Source organism: Syngnathus leptorhynchus, chromosome 5, assembly GCF_054491065.1.
Source record: "Syngnathus leptorhynchus isolate UIUO chromosome 5, UIUO_Slep, whole genome shotgun sequence".
NCBI lineage: Eukaryota > Metazoa > Chordata > Actinopteri > Syngnathiformes > Syngnathidae > Syngnathus > Syngnathus leptorhynchus.
This window is the reverse complement of record NC_141199.1, coordinates 6883531-6899752: the sequence shown is the minus strand read 5'-3', so window position 1 is coordinate 6899752 and position 16222 is coordinate 6883531. Positions and strand designations below refer to the sequence as shown.

Below are 16222 nucleotides of genomic sequence, written 5' to 3'. Positions count from 1 at the left end.
AAAAATGGTTGACCTCTAATTCATTTGGTTCATTCAAGAAATGAGTACAACCCTACTCCAACTGTTATTTACCATTGGATGTAAGATTTGCATGAAGAACAATATCTGGACAATAAGGTGGCAAAAACCCAAAACCAAATTAATTTTTTTAGCGACCAAAAAAGATTCAATACAATCATTTTAAAGTATCGATATATGCGGAAAAAATGGAGTAATGTAACTCTGTGTCAGAAGGGCAGCAGTGCTCAGTGTGTTGTGCACAAGTCCTCCAGGCAAAGTATGATTAACATACTCGGAAAGTATGTTTACAGGTCGTGTTCTAAGGCTACAAATTACAGAGTTCAGTGACGGCTGGATCAGGTGTACTCATTACGGGGCATTTTATGTTGGTATAGCATCAAAGTCTAAATTTGGTATATTGAACCTAGATGTAGATGCAGTATTTGAAGAAAGACTCCACAAATGGGTTCACAAGATGAGAACAAACCCCCAAAACATACTGGCTGACAAGACAGGGATCAATACAGATGTCAATTCCATCACAGACTCACACGTACAAAAACTTACACTGTCCACGGCAAGGATTTTAGCCCAAATGAAAACCAGAAGTGGCCGCAGCTCTCTGGCTGAGCTCTGTAGCAGCTTCAACACATATGGGAAGATTCCAACAGACAGGGCCTAGAAACACAAAAACACTCACTCATAGCTTTGTGTTCACTGAAAAGCAGAGACATAGCATTTGTTCTAATATTTATGCTTACATGAGAAATAGTGGACAGTCACTTTAGATTGGTCAATAATTTGCAAAAGTAACCCCCACATGTCTGGACCGAGCAAAATATGGATTCTTTAAGAAATAAAAAATAAAACTCACCAAAATGTGACTTATTAAGTTTTGACCCGATGCCAAAAATATGTGGCTATCACTCGTATAAACATCAGAAGTGACTACAAGCTTGTCACTCAGGTTTCGCTCATCTGATATGTAAAATGCGACAAACGTCACAATTGTTCTACAAAACAGACAGTCGCAAATAGCAATGGCAGACCAAGGAGCAAAAATCAGTCACTGCTGAAAAAAAGATGCAGATGAATATTTGGGAGGACAAGCACAAGATTCTTGAAATTGTACACGGTGCAATGTGACATTGTGTTTTGTGCACACGCATGTCATGTCACAAATGCAATCTGTTAATACTTAGAGAGTATTTGTTTTTGTAATCTGAATGATTACTTAAAAATACTGCATTAAACAGAAAAAAAATTATTTGGATTTGTTCAATTCTGAACACTGTCACATCCAAATTATAAGAAGCTTAATTTTACTTGCAAACAAATAAGTCATCATTTTTCATCTGAGTTGTACCACTTACATGTCATACTATAGGTGGCAAAAGTTTAGAAATGATCTTGGTTTTATTTTTATAAATCACAAAAACCTGGCATTTCAACCTAAGTGGTAGTACCTACCAGCCTATCTAATTTTAGTCAGTATAACCATGGCACAAAATAGTGGACATCTATTGTATAGTATTTTATTAAAGTAACAGACACAGATAATATTTGATGAACACACCAGACTAACAGCCCAGGGTCCAAGGTCCAGAAAACATCCAAGAAGGTCTAGGGCCCGAAGTCGATGCACTTGGCTGAGAAGGACCTATACCAGTAGAAAACAGAAATCAGTGGTCATTTGTGCTTCTCCCAAAGCAACAGGAGTAGGACAAAAAAAAAAAAAAAGAAAAGCAGAGAGGTGGAGGCAGTGGAGTCAAACAGATGGCTACCCCAGCACTAACTACCATGCTGGCCTCGAGCCACACTTGCTTACTCTGAATGGGGATGCCTGCTTGGATAACAAAAATCGAAAAATGTTCACGTGTCAACACAGGTAGTATGTGCCAAACGGAGCACAAACAACTGTATTCAAGAAAATTGTATCTGCTAAAACACAGTGTACGTGTAGCATTGAGCATACAGTAACGTGTACAGAATGTGCCGTGTGAGGAGTGAACATTCCTGAGCAACTGTCCCACTGTGTGCGTGGGAAAGAGCATATGGAGGAACATAGGTGCACACATGCAAACAGCCCGCCGACACAGGATGTATTATTAGCATATTCTGTGACACCACACATCCAGTAGGAGGCGAGGAAAGACCTCTCGGTTACCTTCGGCTTCAAATACACAGGACATGTTGCATTTAATCTTTAAGAACTATCATTCATTGAACTTTTCATTGATATGTAAATTTACTTTTATGCATACTTTGTATGTCCATACATATACATTGTATGTGCAATTTCTTACGCTTAAATTAATTTCATTTTTTTTTCTCTTTCGTTTCTTTAAAAGATCATTTCCCCAGTATTTATTTCAAAGTGTGTGTAATTTTAGAGCGGCTAACAATACTATATTGTATCCCCTCATCATTCAGATGTCACGACAAATATGTTTCCACCTATAAAACTTGATATGAATCTTAAAACAGCTTTAAGATGACACTACTATGATACAATGTTTTGTTTTTCATAATATTACAGGCTTACTCCTGCTGTTCCTACCATCCTCTCTCACCTCTGTGTTTGCCTTCACACACTGTACCCAATCAGTGTGGCTTTTCCCACAGCTTTTAACAAGTCCTGGCAGAAGTGCTAACAGAGGACTTAGTCAGCAGGAAATTACCATTCAACACACTGCCACTGCGCTGTGATATAATACAACACAACAGCTGTAGAACATGGTGGGCTGGGTAGAGAGGAATCCGATAGTTGATGCACACCATCAAGGTTTTGGTACCCTAATTGGGCATTTAAAAACATGTAACAACTATTGGGAACAACGGACACTCTGGTCTTGTCACAGTCTTTGTAGCTGGGCTCTAATGAAGAAAATTAGCCAGCTCGTGTTGCACATATTGGCCGCTCGGGAGGGAGATTTAAAGAGAGGTAGCGTACAGTAATGGTGTGGAAAGAAGTGCTACAGTGGCGATTTTCCGTTCAGTGGAGAACTCTTGCTGACATATGAGTTCAATCGAGATGCAATTGTCATGAGCTAAAGCGGCTTCTCTTGCATAATGGAAGGATAAAGCCTGTTTAAACTCAATTTCCACCTTGGGTCTATCTGTGAAAAGGGATGGCATCCTAGCAGCCGCACATTCCTCTTTGTTACTTTTGGCCTCATCCTAACCTGGCATTAGACATTAAGCTGAAACGCTCAGTGAGCTGTGGTGTGTGAAAGATAATTGGGGGGGGGGGGGGGGGGATACAACAGGAACACTTCTGTTGAGTTCTCTAAAAGGCTGAATGATGTTTTACAGTAATTTAAAAGGGTTTGGGTTGTGTAGTAGCTATTGCTTCTGAGAACACATAATCCTCAACAGTGTAATAATACCGCTATTATCATTCAGTCCCAGAGAAGACTTGGGGTTGAGAGACTTGATGATTAGGTACATCTTAGTTGAACATAAGACAGCTATACTTAATAACACAGAAGTCAGATGAAGGCTCATGCTTAACACTTCTATTTGATTGCAAATACAGTATTCATTAATTTTGTTTTATATGGCAGCATGCTATATAGATTTGATTCTGTCATTATTCAAAGTCTTCCAAAAAGATTTATAGGTCAGAGGCTGCTTTTGTGACATCTATTATCAAATAATTCATCCAATTTGCCAATATGTACTATGTGACAAAGTAGGCTACATTAGAATAGTAGAGATATAGAGGATATAAAAAGTCTACACACCCATGTGTAAATGCATTTTTGCAGTATAAAAAGACGAAACATTTCAAAATGTTTTATACTATCTATGTGACCTTCCTGTAAATCTTTTTGAGAGGGGACATTAAAAATAATCAAAGAAAAAAAAAACATTTCATCAGGGTGCCACACCCTCTTATACAGTAACTGGAGACTTGGCCATGTTGACTGAACAATCGCATCGAAACTAATGTTAAATGGGAGTCAGCAACAGCCACCATTTAGAGTACCTCTTATTCATTCCAAATAAAGTTTACATGTTAATGTATATTTTTTATTGCTTTGTATCTGAAGTCTGAAATGTTCCTACTGTCCTCCACCTAAACTAAGGCCCCAGTTGCAGATAGAGAAAACCCGCCCCAAAACATGGCACTATCACTATGCTTCTGTGTGAGCATGGTATTCTTTTGGTGGTGCCAAGTGTGTTTGCAACAAACCTTTAGGGATTGTGGACAAAACAATAAAATTCCTTTGATATGAAACTTCATTTAGGATTACCCAGACACTTCAAATGGTGGCAGGTGTTGGCTGACTCCAACATAACATGCCTTTTTGAATGTGGCTGGTTAATTATAAACACAGCAGAATCACGCAGTCATAAGACTAAGAGGGTGTGTACATTTGCGCAACCACATTAGCCCAGTTGTTAATTCTTACATCCTTTTGGGATAGATATCATGTTTCATCTTGGTCTCAATTTCACACAAAAAATAGACATTTAAACAGGATCGTGTAGACTTTTTTCCATTCATCTGTTAAGCAATCCTCTATTTTAAAATCTGGATAGATGGACAGATAAATATGGATATAAATCTTTCTTCCATGCTCCAAGGTGTAATTGAGCACGAGCGCATACCTGCAGGACAATCGGGAGTTGCTCAGGAGGATTCCGGTTCTCTACGCCCATTGTCAACCACACCTGAAATGCTGTCAGCTGTTCTGCGAAGAAAGGACTGTGCTGTGGAGACAAACATGCGCACATATGTGTGCACCCCCACACACACACACATATGCACACACAGACAGCGATGCATAAAAACCCAATCTGCAGTCAGCATTTCATAACAACCCTGACACATGAGCCAGAGAGTGACAACGCATTGCAGTAACGACATAAATCCCGATCTATCAAGATCACCTTTGCCGTATCTCACTCGCTGCTGCCATAGTAGCACGCCTGACTGATTGGTTGCTGGAGGGTTTTGGATCACGCCGAGCGCTAATAGTGCAGCGGGAATTAGGACGGTTAACAACTGTTGATGGATGTCAAAGGGAAGTATCAATGCCTTTCGGCAGAAAGGCCAGATTGATTTGTGCCCGATGAAAGCTTAATAAGTCCCTACACAAGAAAGACTTGCACTATATTAGTGTAAAGATTGAAGTGATGTTTATTGTATATGTTATTGCGACTTTTGGTTTGTCCCGTCAGGGGTCAATATGTCCCCATTTGTCCCCATTTGATTTTCTGGTCTGTTTTAGTTCATCCCAAAGGCGATCACTGATTAATTACCTCAGCTAGTGACATTGTTTTCACCACTGCTTGCGTTAATAACTGGATTCCCCTAAAATTCAGTGCCAATTTCCTGTGTCAAAAAACGTGCCATTGAATTTGGTGCTTATTAGAAGCAAAAGTGGTCATGTCATGTCAGAGACCTGTTGCTCCAAGTGAAGGGTCAGATTTATAGGTGTATAATAAACAAAAACATGAGTTTCACTGATGCTTTTGATATAGTTTTCTGCTTTGTGTAGGCGAAACACACTTACCCTGAATGCCGTGCCCTCCTCAATGATGGTTGGCAGCTGAGACAAGCAGATATCCACAGCCAGGTCCCACGCTTGCCTGGGAGAGGTGACACATGCGCAACCATTTCTATTAAACATGTCCTCTTTTCACCACCTTGTAATTGTATGCTTTATATTTTCAGCCCTGGGGCCAAGAGAGGGCAGCAAGGAGGCTTTAATCCTCTCATGGTCATCATAACTAATTCATATGGTTATGCAACACAATTTGGACACCTATCTCGGTTTCTCCATTTGGCCAGTCTTCTTCTCTCCTTTGCCCGTTCGTGTTTCCAGGCCTCAAAGGAGCTTTTCCATCATAATTAGTGAGCGTTACTCTCAATTTATGGATGCTGACCATTGCACCACACTGCAATATGATACTCAACAACTAGGGGAAAGAAAAAAAAAATGGATCCACTGGTGCGTGATTGCAAAGTCTTTGTGCCAGTTAACCTTCAAAATTTCTGCAAGTATTTTAATCGCCGATTGTATTCGATGAATTAGCAATTCTGCTCCCAATTTTGTTGCCATATCATTTCCTCTTGACCATTCCATGAATGAGTTACTGCATTCACTGCCCGCCCTGACAGCATCACCACAATCCTTGTTAAAGTCCATCGACAGTCAAAATACAATGATTCATTTGTTATCCTTTCCGATTTAACTGGATTTTAACATTTCAAAACCAAAAGCAGTTCTATGAGCTCAAATTCACAGGCACCGTACAAAAGGGTACATTAAGCGGTCCAATACATTGAAACGTGTTTAAACCTCGGGCTAAAAGGTTACAAATGGAACATTCTAACCTTGGTAGAATGTTTTTTGTTTAATTACAACAAAATCCATATCCACTGGTGCCTTGAGATTCGAGTGACTTCACATACATGATATTTTAGACATTACAAATATTTTTCATTTCATTTTGGTGGGGAGGCATGAACTGGCGATGGGTTGATACTATTCTCTGATATCCAAGACCGATACTGTAGCCGCGAGGATCGGCCAATGCCAATCTTATAACGGTCCGCTTCTTTTTGTCTTTAATAGTTGCCAATAATAGGAGGATGTAATTTGTCTTAAACTGACTTCTAAATACACCACATTCAATGTGCAACGACTGCTCACGTGATAAGAATATAGGCACATGACAACCTCAGCTATGGCTTTTCGATGCTTTGTGATGTCACACAAAGGGAAGTCTGGTGAAAATAATACATTGGGTTTATGCATTGGATCGGATCACGTTATTTTGGCCCGGATGGGATTTGATAGCGATCCAGTGGATCACCCCCCCCCCCCCCCCCCCACACACACACACACACAAACACATTGGAACCGATTAATGACGTTTCCATTGATTTCAAGGATGAGAATTGATTTGAAATGGAAGTGACATCGCTGTATGCATATGGAATGTGCTGTAAATATTGCAACACGGGACAAAAAAATTCCATGGAAAATGTGAGAAAAATAACAAGAAAATTTAGATTTCAAAACAAGAGACTGAATTTGAATAAAAAGATCTCCATCTTAGCCAGCGATGTGCAAAATCAAAGGGCCAAAGAAGGAATGCTAGAGAGGAGAGCCAAATCAGCGACGGCACGCTCACGGGGAGGAGGACGCAGCCTCCACTTGGGATGACAGCATTAACTCAGGTAACGGCTGCCAATATCAATGAGCAACTCATCACCAAAACCTGTCAGTGTGTGCTTGTGTGTGTGGTGCATGTGAAATGGGGACAGCAGTCAACAGAAGAGTGTAAGGGAGCAGTTGGTGGCTGACTAAGCACTTGTCGCCGTTGCCTGCAGAGAGTGGTGCAGTAACACACACTCCCACATTTGTACACACTCCCACACTGAAACTGTCCACAGGGGAGTAATCAGCCTTGGATTTTTCTGCTCTATCCAGTTCAACACCATTTGAATAACAATTGCTGCACGTGTGCGGGCACAGCCATCGATCTAGCAACCCCCAAATTGTTTGATTGCTTCCTTTTATTGTCATTCTACTCATAAATTCCTAATCTCACTTTTATTATTGAAGTGGTCTTTTATTTGTGGCACTTTCACATTTATCGGTCTTGATTTCGACACAGTCTTGTCATGATTTCGTGCTACTAAATACTGCATGTGTTGCAGTGCAGTAGAGCTCTCAATAATTGTTGCCATGAACACAATAATACACCCACAGACCTAAGCTAGACTTATAAGGCGAAAGAAAAACGATTCAGTTCTGCAAGCGCAAAATACTTTACAAAAAGAGGTGCCATGTTGTTATGTTACGCAACAATCTGCCTTGCAAGGCAGGACTGTCGAGAAGGCTTTCTTTGCTTCTCAACACAAGACAGATAACGAGTGGGAGGTTGCAGGAATGCGTTTATAGAAAACAAAAAGAAAAAAATAAACAATAGAGGGGGAACTATTTGTGTACAGGTAGAAAGTTAATGGAAAAGTGTTTCTTACGGTGTGTTATAAGGACACAGATGAGTCCCACTGTGTTTGGGATTTGATAAAAAGAGAGAGACTATGATTGAAATTAAATTTATGTTTTAGACATCTATCTAAAGTTGTTATAGTTGCCAATAGCAGGTTGATTTGTGTGTGTGTATGCAGCTGACCCTTCAGCATGTGCCCACTTGCATGGCAAATGATCAACACTTCCACAACAATCTCCGATAGGCTGTGTTTGTCGCACAAATTAAAAATAAAATCAATTTGAGACATGGTGGGTCACAAGATGGGTCCACAGTGTGATTACTTTGCAGGAAAATGATTTCAAAAAATAGTCTTCTGTCAGATTATACAGACAGTTTTAATATATCCGTTTTGGCTAAAGGCCTATTATTACTCGCATGGGCGCGGTGTCGACTACCGTGTTGAATCACGTGACCGCCGCTGAGCTCTGTGACCCGTGCCCAACACACGACACGCATATTTAGAAATTGTTGCTGCTCGTCCAGTGCCGCGCGCACGCACTCTTGTGATTGGTCTATTTAGTCGCATGCTACGATGCTGTTCTTCACTATTTTAGATATGTTTCTCAATACTGCAATCTCTAAAACAGGAAAAACATGGATAAGGTTGAAGAGCAATATGTGGATTCATACGATGCCACCTCAACCAACTACAAAGATGCTCACATGGCAGCCAACTGCTGGCGTGACATTTATGTGGCAGTGGGTTTGGATTTGTTTGTGTTCCAGCGAAGGTGGAAGATCATGAGAGAAAAATTGGTCCGCGTCTAGTTTCAAATTTTGGTCAAAATAAGAACAGAAGGTTAACGTTTTTGATTTTATGTTTTCTATGAGAAAAAATCTGAAAGGCCTCAAAGTCTTAACATTACATTGTAAAGGGAACAAGTCATTGGCAACCCTTTAGATTGGTCAAGAAATGGCAAAACAAAAAAATAGCACCCATGTGTGTGGACTGGCCAATAGTATGGATTTGTGGAGGAAAAAAAAAATACATTCCAAATTGTACATAGCAGGTTTTCAATGATATCAGAGCTGAAACTAAAAAAGAATTAGGTAATGCAACATTCATTACACATTGCATTCACACTTCCTGTGTAATGCTTTTAACTATCCAGCATTTGGGTGGATTTCTCATTTTACAAATGAGCCTCATTAACTTTTGGCTGCTGGCATTTCTATCACTGCGCAGCCTTTAGTAAAAAAGTTTCTTTGTGGTATCATAAAATGTAGATAGTGCCACTCTGTACCTTTTGTCTAACCAATGTATTTTGTCATTTACTGCGGCATGTACTAAAAAACAGATGTGATCACCGGAGGACACTGATACTTTTTTTTTACCTTCTTCACTATTTCAACATGCAAAGCCAGAGCAGTGTTAGTGTGTCTTACCACATGGCATGCATGTATGTTGGAGGCAAGCGAGGGCTGCTGACAGGTGTACAGTTGTATGACCTCATTATCCTCTCTGCTAATAGAAAATTGCGGAACAAGCTGGCCACCAGAAGATCCTGACGAAACAGCTTCTGGAACAAATCTATATGCAGAGGCAGATAAAAATGAACACAAATTACAAAGCAGGAAAAAAAAGAGCACTGTATGTAGAGAAATAAAAATAACAAAACTACCCAAACTACTTTAAAATAAAAACTAGACCAACTCAAAAATGTTAGAAGGTGCACCGTGTATATGCTTTTTGAATACCGAGGACCGAGATCTGAAAAATGTCAAATGCATTAGGTTACATTTTTATTTTCATTGTTTCATTTTCATCAACATACCTGTAAATGACCATTATGGGATCAGAAGGCACAATGGAGCATTTGGCTATCATGTATTCCTTGTGGGTTTCTTCAAGTCCTCTGGCTTCCACCCACCTTAACAACCCAAAATACATTGATTGACTGATGACTAGTCCAGGGTGTACCAATTCTCTCCTAAAGTAATATGGGATGAGCCATTCCTCAACTGTCACCATAATGAGCTATAATCAGAAGCAAATAGAAGGATGGGGCAAGCCAATTTCCTGCAGACCTATGTTTTTGTTATATTACGGAAATTGTATGTGCTGAACGCAAGTAATATTTTGACCGAGCTCATAGCAGAGTTGGACAATAGTCTGGGTGATTTGAATGAGGTGTGCAGCAGAGTCTCATTACTGGGATTCTCCTTGACGTGGGTTGCTTCATTAAATGTAGAGCCCCGAGGGTTTAAAAGGCTTTGACAGCCATCGGCATTGTCACATTGTTACTGGTGCTGGGAGTTAGTGTGCTTGAAATGTGTGCTGCATAAAAGACAGGTACGGGTAATGATGGTGACAATAATATTAATATTAATAATAATAACTGTGTGCACTGCATAAGAAAATAGAAATCCCTCTGATTAAATAATACATCTAGTTCAGTCAATGGGCAACAGCGGCCATCGGAGTCAACTGTTCAGTACTAGCCCTAGCCAGGCTTCGGCCGGCTCATTCTCCTCTGCGCATCTTGGTGCAGTTTAAAAAAAAAAAAAAGAACAATTCACAACAATGATATCATTCAAATACATGTCATATTACCAAGAACTGGTAAAAATCCTGTTGCGATAATACTCGTGTACATTTGTAGTGTTTTGTATCATCAAAATTGGGGTCATTGTATGACACCAACAAGGTCTTTCTAATGCACAGAAAAGCGTAAAGGAGATATTTCAAGATTAACGTCCAGGGCAGTAGGCAGTGCATAAGCGGTTGGATGTTCACCATATGACCCTGGAGTGAGTGGATGCAACATCAAGGCTCGTAACTGGTTTCGTATTAATGTGTTCGCATCAAAATGAATAGTTTGCGCCACATTAATTCATATTCAAAAGAGCAAAACTGAGAAACAAATGCTGACCTGGTGTATTGAGAGCCGTTGTCATGTTCACTTGAAAGAGTCCGCACATGATTATCAATTAGTAATTGTCAGAGACGAATGGCCTGTTAATCACTGAATACACGAGCCGAAGGCGTGGCAGTAAGAGCTCACGGAGGAGCAACAACGCGAGGAAGAGTGAAAAAAAATGGGGGATAGCAGGGAAAGGAGTTATATCTTGACACAGACATTAGCCAGAGGCACTTTTTCTCATTCCCAATCTTAAACAGAAGTTATTTGGATGCTGGATTTTTTTCCTTTGGTCGTCTGACATTTTTGGAGCTCTATGTAGATTAAATAAATAAAGGAATACATTTATTTTCTTAATAAAATTACAGCTTTGTAAAATAATCTATTTATCTCGGCTTTTAGACAAGAAAATAAAGTTGACTGTTCTAAACATTCGATTCCACCTCCGGCCCTCTCTGTGTGGAGCTTGCATGTTCTCCCTCTGTCCGCGTGGGTTTTCTCCGGGCACTCAGGTTTCCTCCCACATCCCAAAAACATGCTTGGTAGGCCAATTGAGCACTCAAAATTTTTCCTAGGTGTGAGTGCGAGTGCAAATGGTTGTTTGTCATTGTGTGCCCTGCGATTGGCTGGCAACCAGTTCAGGGTGCCCACCCGCCTACTGCCCGATGACGGCTGGGATAGGCTCCAGCACGCCCGCGACCCCCGTGGGGACAAAGCGGTACAGAAAATGGATGGATGGAATAAACATTGTGAATTTTATAAATAAAATCTGTTAATCTGCAAGTTTTTAGTTACCAAACTATGCCAGTTTTACTGTTGTAATGCTTCATTATTACTCTAGTATTATTTGAAATAGTAGGGAAGTTTGCTTATGAGTGCAGAGCCACACCTCGGGGCAACACGTTCCAGGCAATGGTATCAGTGATGGCTGTGAAAATCCAGTTGAGTTCTCCGAGGGGAGTGCGCCTGTCGTTGAGTCTGCCAGGGATCCTGTACACAACATAACAACACAGATGGCTCGGTGTCAGCAACTCATTGTCACGTCACAAAGATGACTCAGAACACAAAGTGGCAATCACTCCACACTGTGATCTCACATATTTGAGGGTATTTACATTTACAGACGCTTGGGCTTTAACTCAGATGGACAGACGAAGAGCACAAATGCTGAATATTCATGTGTGAGTATAGGTGGTTCATGGAAGCTGCTACATTCCATGAAGGCCAAATCAGGGAAAACAGAAGCATTTGGCAATCTATTATACAAGATGTACAATTATTTTAGATTTAATTTACATATATTGTAATTGCACTGGTCTGTGCTGGACATGGTTGCTATCCAATGAAAGAACATGTTGCCCACTTTGTGTTTTTTGTCCTTTTCAGAGGAAGTATCTTTTGATAAAAACAAAACATTAAGAAAATTGAGAAATTGTGTGCATTTAATTGAACAGCGACAATATTAGAGGTGTAAATGATTAGACATTTATCAAATAGTACACAATTATTTTGATAACTAATTAATGTTTTTAATGTTTAATTACCATTTGTAAGAGCATATACACTAAGATGATTGTCAGGAAAGAGGTGATTATTTAGGGATGCATAATTTTTATTAACATGACAGCACAACAGCGGTCCACAGCCTTTTTATGAGTGTATAAGTGTATTAGTCATGAGAAAAATCACGGAAAAAAAAAAACCTATATAAGCCGCCCCAGACTATAAAATGCAGGGTTCAAAATTTGAGAAAAAAGTAGCGGCTTATAGTCCGAAATTTACGGTAATTGTTGAATGACTTTGTTTAATTTAAAATTGTCCAAATCAATTTTTTTTTCCTTTTTGAAGAAAGTATCTATTGATAAAAACAAACCATTAGGAAAATTGGGAAATTGTGTGCATTTAATTGAACAGCGACAATATTAGAGGTGTAAATGATTAAACAACAACTATCAATTATTTTGTTAATCAATTAATTTTTGATAGACTTCGTTTAATTTAAAATTGTCCAAATCCTCAGACTCTTCAAAGTAAATATTCCCAAATTTTTGGAGTTATTCATGAAAGCAGACTTTATTATCTTTGTGTCAAATCAAAATAAAACCTCTGGCTATTTTCATACATTATGGGGCAAACCCGTAGCTAAATCTTATTGTGCATTTTCTAGTCAATTTGAAATGTCCTGCTTTTGAAAATACAGTGAGAAGTCAAAACCTTTTTTTATCCTATACATTTTTTATTTATAAAAAAGGTTGATTATTAAAGCAATTGTTTGTTGCAGCCCTAGACAATGTAGACAATGCAAGACTTTTATGGTTGAGGAAATGTTTACAATATGCATTAGAAAACTGAAGTTTACTTCAAATGTATTTTTCGGCATATGCATTTTTTACAGACAGTATAAGGCAGGGGTGTCAAACTCGGTTTTTTTTGCGGGCCGCATTGTAGTCATAGCTTCTTTCGGAGGGCCATTATGACTGTCAACCGAAATAAATGTATGAGCACCTCATATTATATACAGTAAAAGCCTCAAAACAAACTGACAAATAACTTGTTTTCAAATCAGACAAGTAAAAACTAGTCATATATATATATATATATATATATATATATATATATATATATATATATATATATATATATATATATATATATATATATATATATATATATATATATAAAAGATATCAAAAGTGAAGACAATTTGCAATTCTAGTAATGACACGAATTTGATGCACAATTTGTCTTCGCGGGCCACATAAAATGATGTGGCGGGCCACATCTGGCCCCCGGGCCTTTAGTTTGATAGCGGTAGTATAAGGTGTCATACATATGTATTCCAGGACTAGAGAAAACAAAGTATATGGTGCAAAAGCAAACTTTTTCCCTTTTATTGCGGGGCAGACAATGAACCAGCACATCTAGAAAGAGATTCTGCATTTGCTTGGTTCAGTAAACATGAAGAGGCAAGAGGCAGAGCAGGATAACTTGTGGTTACTTCACCAAGACAATAAGCCTGCTCACAATGCCCTGAACATCTGACAGTTCCTGGCCAAGAACAACATTACCATGCTAGCTCATACTCCTGACTCATCCGACCTGGCTCTGTGTGATGTTTGCCTCTTCTGCAAGGTCAAGGAGGTCATAAAAGCCACTCATGAAGATGTGGATGAAATCAAAATGACAGTGACGACAGTGCTGCAGAAGATTCTGAGAATCCGTTCAGGAATGCATCGGGATGTGGCAGAGAAGCTACATTAAACTCCAGGGGGTTCATTCCAAGTAGAGCTGTGCGATGCGCACATAAATTTATAACATAAAGGTCGTTCTATGCCAAATCACCCAGTGGGTTTAACCAAGCTATTGATCTTAATACATCTTTGTGTACTTTTCGATACTGATGGGACAACACAAAATCTTTCATTTTAGGTCAATTGGACCAAGGGTTTGGGAGCTATGGCTCGGTGAATCTTGACATTTTCTGCAAAGATGGATGCGGATGCTTTCATTTAAACCCTCAAGTTTCATGATCAACTGGCTCAAGCTTCACAGAACAGGTATTGTTGAAAAGGGAATAATACAACAAGGATTGCAAATAGAGTAAGAAGATTGGGTCAAATTTTAGCAATTTGACATTTTGACCTGTAATTTGACTTTGGAATTCACCTTGTGGATCAGGTGACCTTAACATTTTTCATGAAATGTAATCCTTCGCATATTTTCCAAAACACAAAACTTTCTAAAAAAAAATTGATAGCAATAGAGTCAAAGTATCCAAGTATCCATACACTGATTCATATGTAATTGAAAATCTGATCTCGCCCCCAGAGAGTATATTAGTTTCCATATCAGTTTACCTTAGCAATCACCTCCTGCATGTTTATACACTCACAAACCTTTCAATGCGTTTATTATTACCCCAACGTTATTATTATGAAGTAAAGTTTCTACTATTGCGCATTCTGTTTTGACTCGGCATGATGATGGCTGTATATGAGATGCATGTAGTAAAAGAACATTATCCCTTGGCCTCAGGCTGACAACATCAATGAACATTTGAAGTTAGGGAATTGTGTAATTCAAATGGTAATAATTCTATTGTAAATGGATAACAACACGGGGTGTGTAGAGAATTTCTCAGTTCGTACAAAGGCCCAGTATTTGCGAAGCTTGCCAAATGTGTTGGGCAGCACAACAATGAACCACTCAGCAGTTAGTATCCCTTTTCATTTGTCTTGGTAAGGGTGGCACAGATGGTTGGGAAGAAAAAAAAAAACCTTATTGGTGATTGAATGATTGGACACATGAATGAAGTGGTTAACAGATTGGAAACATCCTCCATGTTACAGATATATACAGATATAGATCGAATTGGGGGGTGTGCTGTTTGATTGCTGCCGTGGCAATTCCAAAACTGATTATTAGCCAATACCGATTTCAAACACACGAATTAACTGCACATTTTTTGTTTTTTTGATCTGCACACAAGCATTTATTCAAATAATCGATAAATCTGCCTTTTTTATTTATAAATGTATGAGTTCATTCTACAAAATCAGGACGTTATTTTACATTGACATTGCATCAAATGTACAAACAGTTAATTCTATTTCAGTAAACGGTGTCATCTGTAAGGTGCAGTGTTAAGGAAAGCATCACTGCACACATGCTGCTCTCTAGTTGCTACAAGGTGCAAAGCACAAGCTGCGGGTGATTTTTTTTAGTGATCACTAATCGCTGATCACATTCTGTGTGAATTCACATTCACATTCTTTCCCATGGAAATCACCCAATTATCACAGAACACCACAAGATAAAATACACTTAGTAATTCATGGTGGATGATAGTTTTAGCTTTTTTTGAATAATGCATTGAGCATTGATGATTGGATTCAGTACAAATGTTATATTCCATCAAAGTTCTGCATGATAAAAAATATTTGCTAATTTGCTACTCAAATTTCCTTTACATAACATGTCTATGGTGCCAACGTCGTGTATGAGCAAAGGGAGGAGCGCATGTAAATAAGAAAGGGTGTTATGTATGACTGTTTGTATGACTGTGTGTGTGTGTGTGTGTGTGTGTGTGTGTGTGTGTGTGTGTGTGTGTGTGTGTGTGTGTGTGTGTGTGTGTGTGTGTGTGTGTGTGTGTGTGTGTGTGTGTGGGAGGGGGGGTTAAAAAGAGAGAGAAATACTGTCATTTAAGAAAGCTTCGACAAGATGACACGTGTATTGTGAGCAGGAAAAGACGTCGTGACTATCTTATATAATTGACCATTGTGAGAAAATACAGCCAGAATGTGTTGGATGTGGAAAGTTGAGATAGTGAACACATGGTCAAA

The 16222-nt window shown here is 39.1% G+C and overlaps 1 protein-coding gene across 4 annotated transcripts in view; it reads right to left on the bottom strand.

The window, feature by feature from the left end:
- The window catches only part of rptor (regulatory associated protein of MTOR, complex 1), a 101754-nt gene that overhangs the window by 48946 nt on the left and 36586 nt on the right, over positions 1-16222 (bottom strand). For all 4 annotated transcript variants that reach the window (XM_085911670.1, XM_085911672.1, XM_085911671.1 and 1 more), the window contains exons 9-14: positions 11770-11870; positions 9406-9550; positions 5526-5601; positions 4618-4719; positions 1577-1660; positions 568-678 (exon numbers count right to left, since the gene is read on the bottom strand). In XM_085911670.1, coding sequence (XP_085767796.1) covers positions 568-678; positions 1577-1660; positions 4618-4719; positions 5526-5601; positions 9406-9550; positions 11770-11870 — 619 coding nt within the window. The remainder of the gene's footprint in view (positions 1-567; positions 679-1576; positions 1661-4617; positions 4720-5525; positions 5602-9405; positions 9551-11769; positions 11871-16222) is intronic.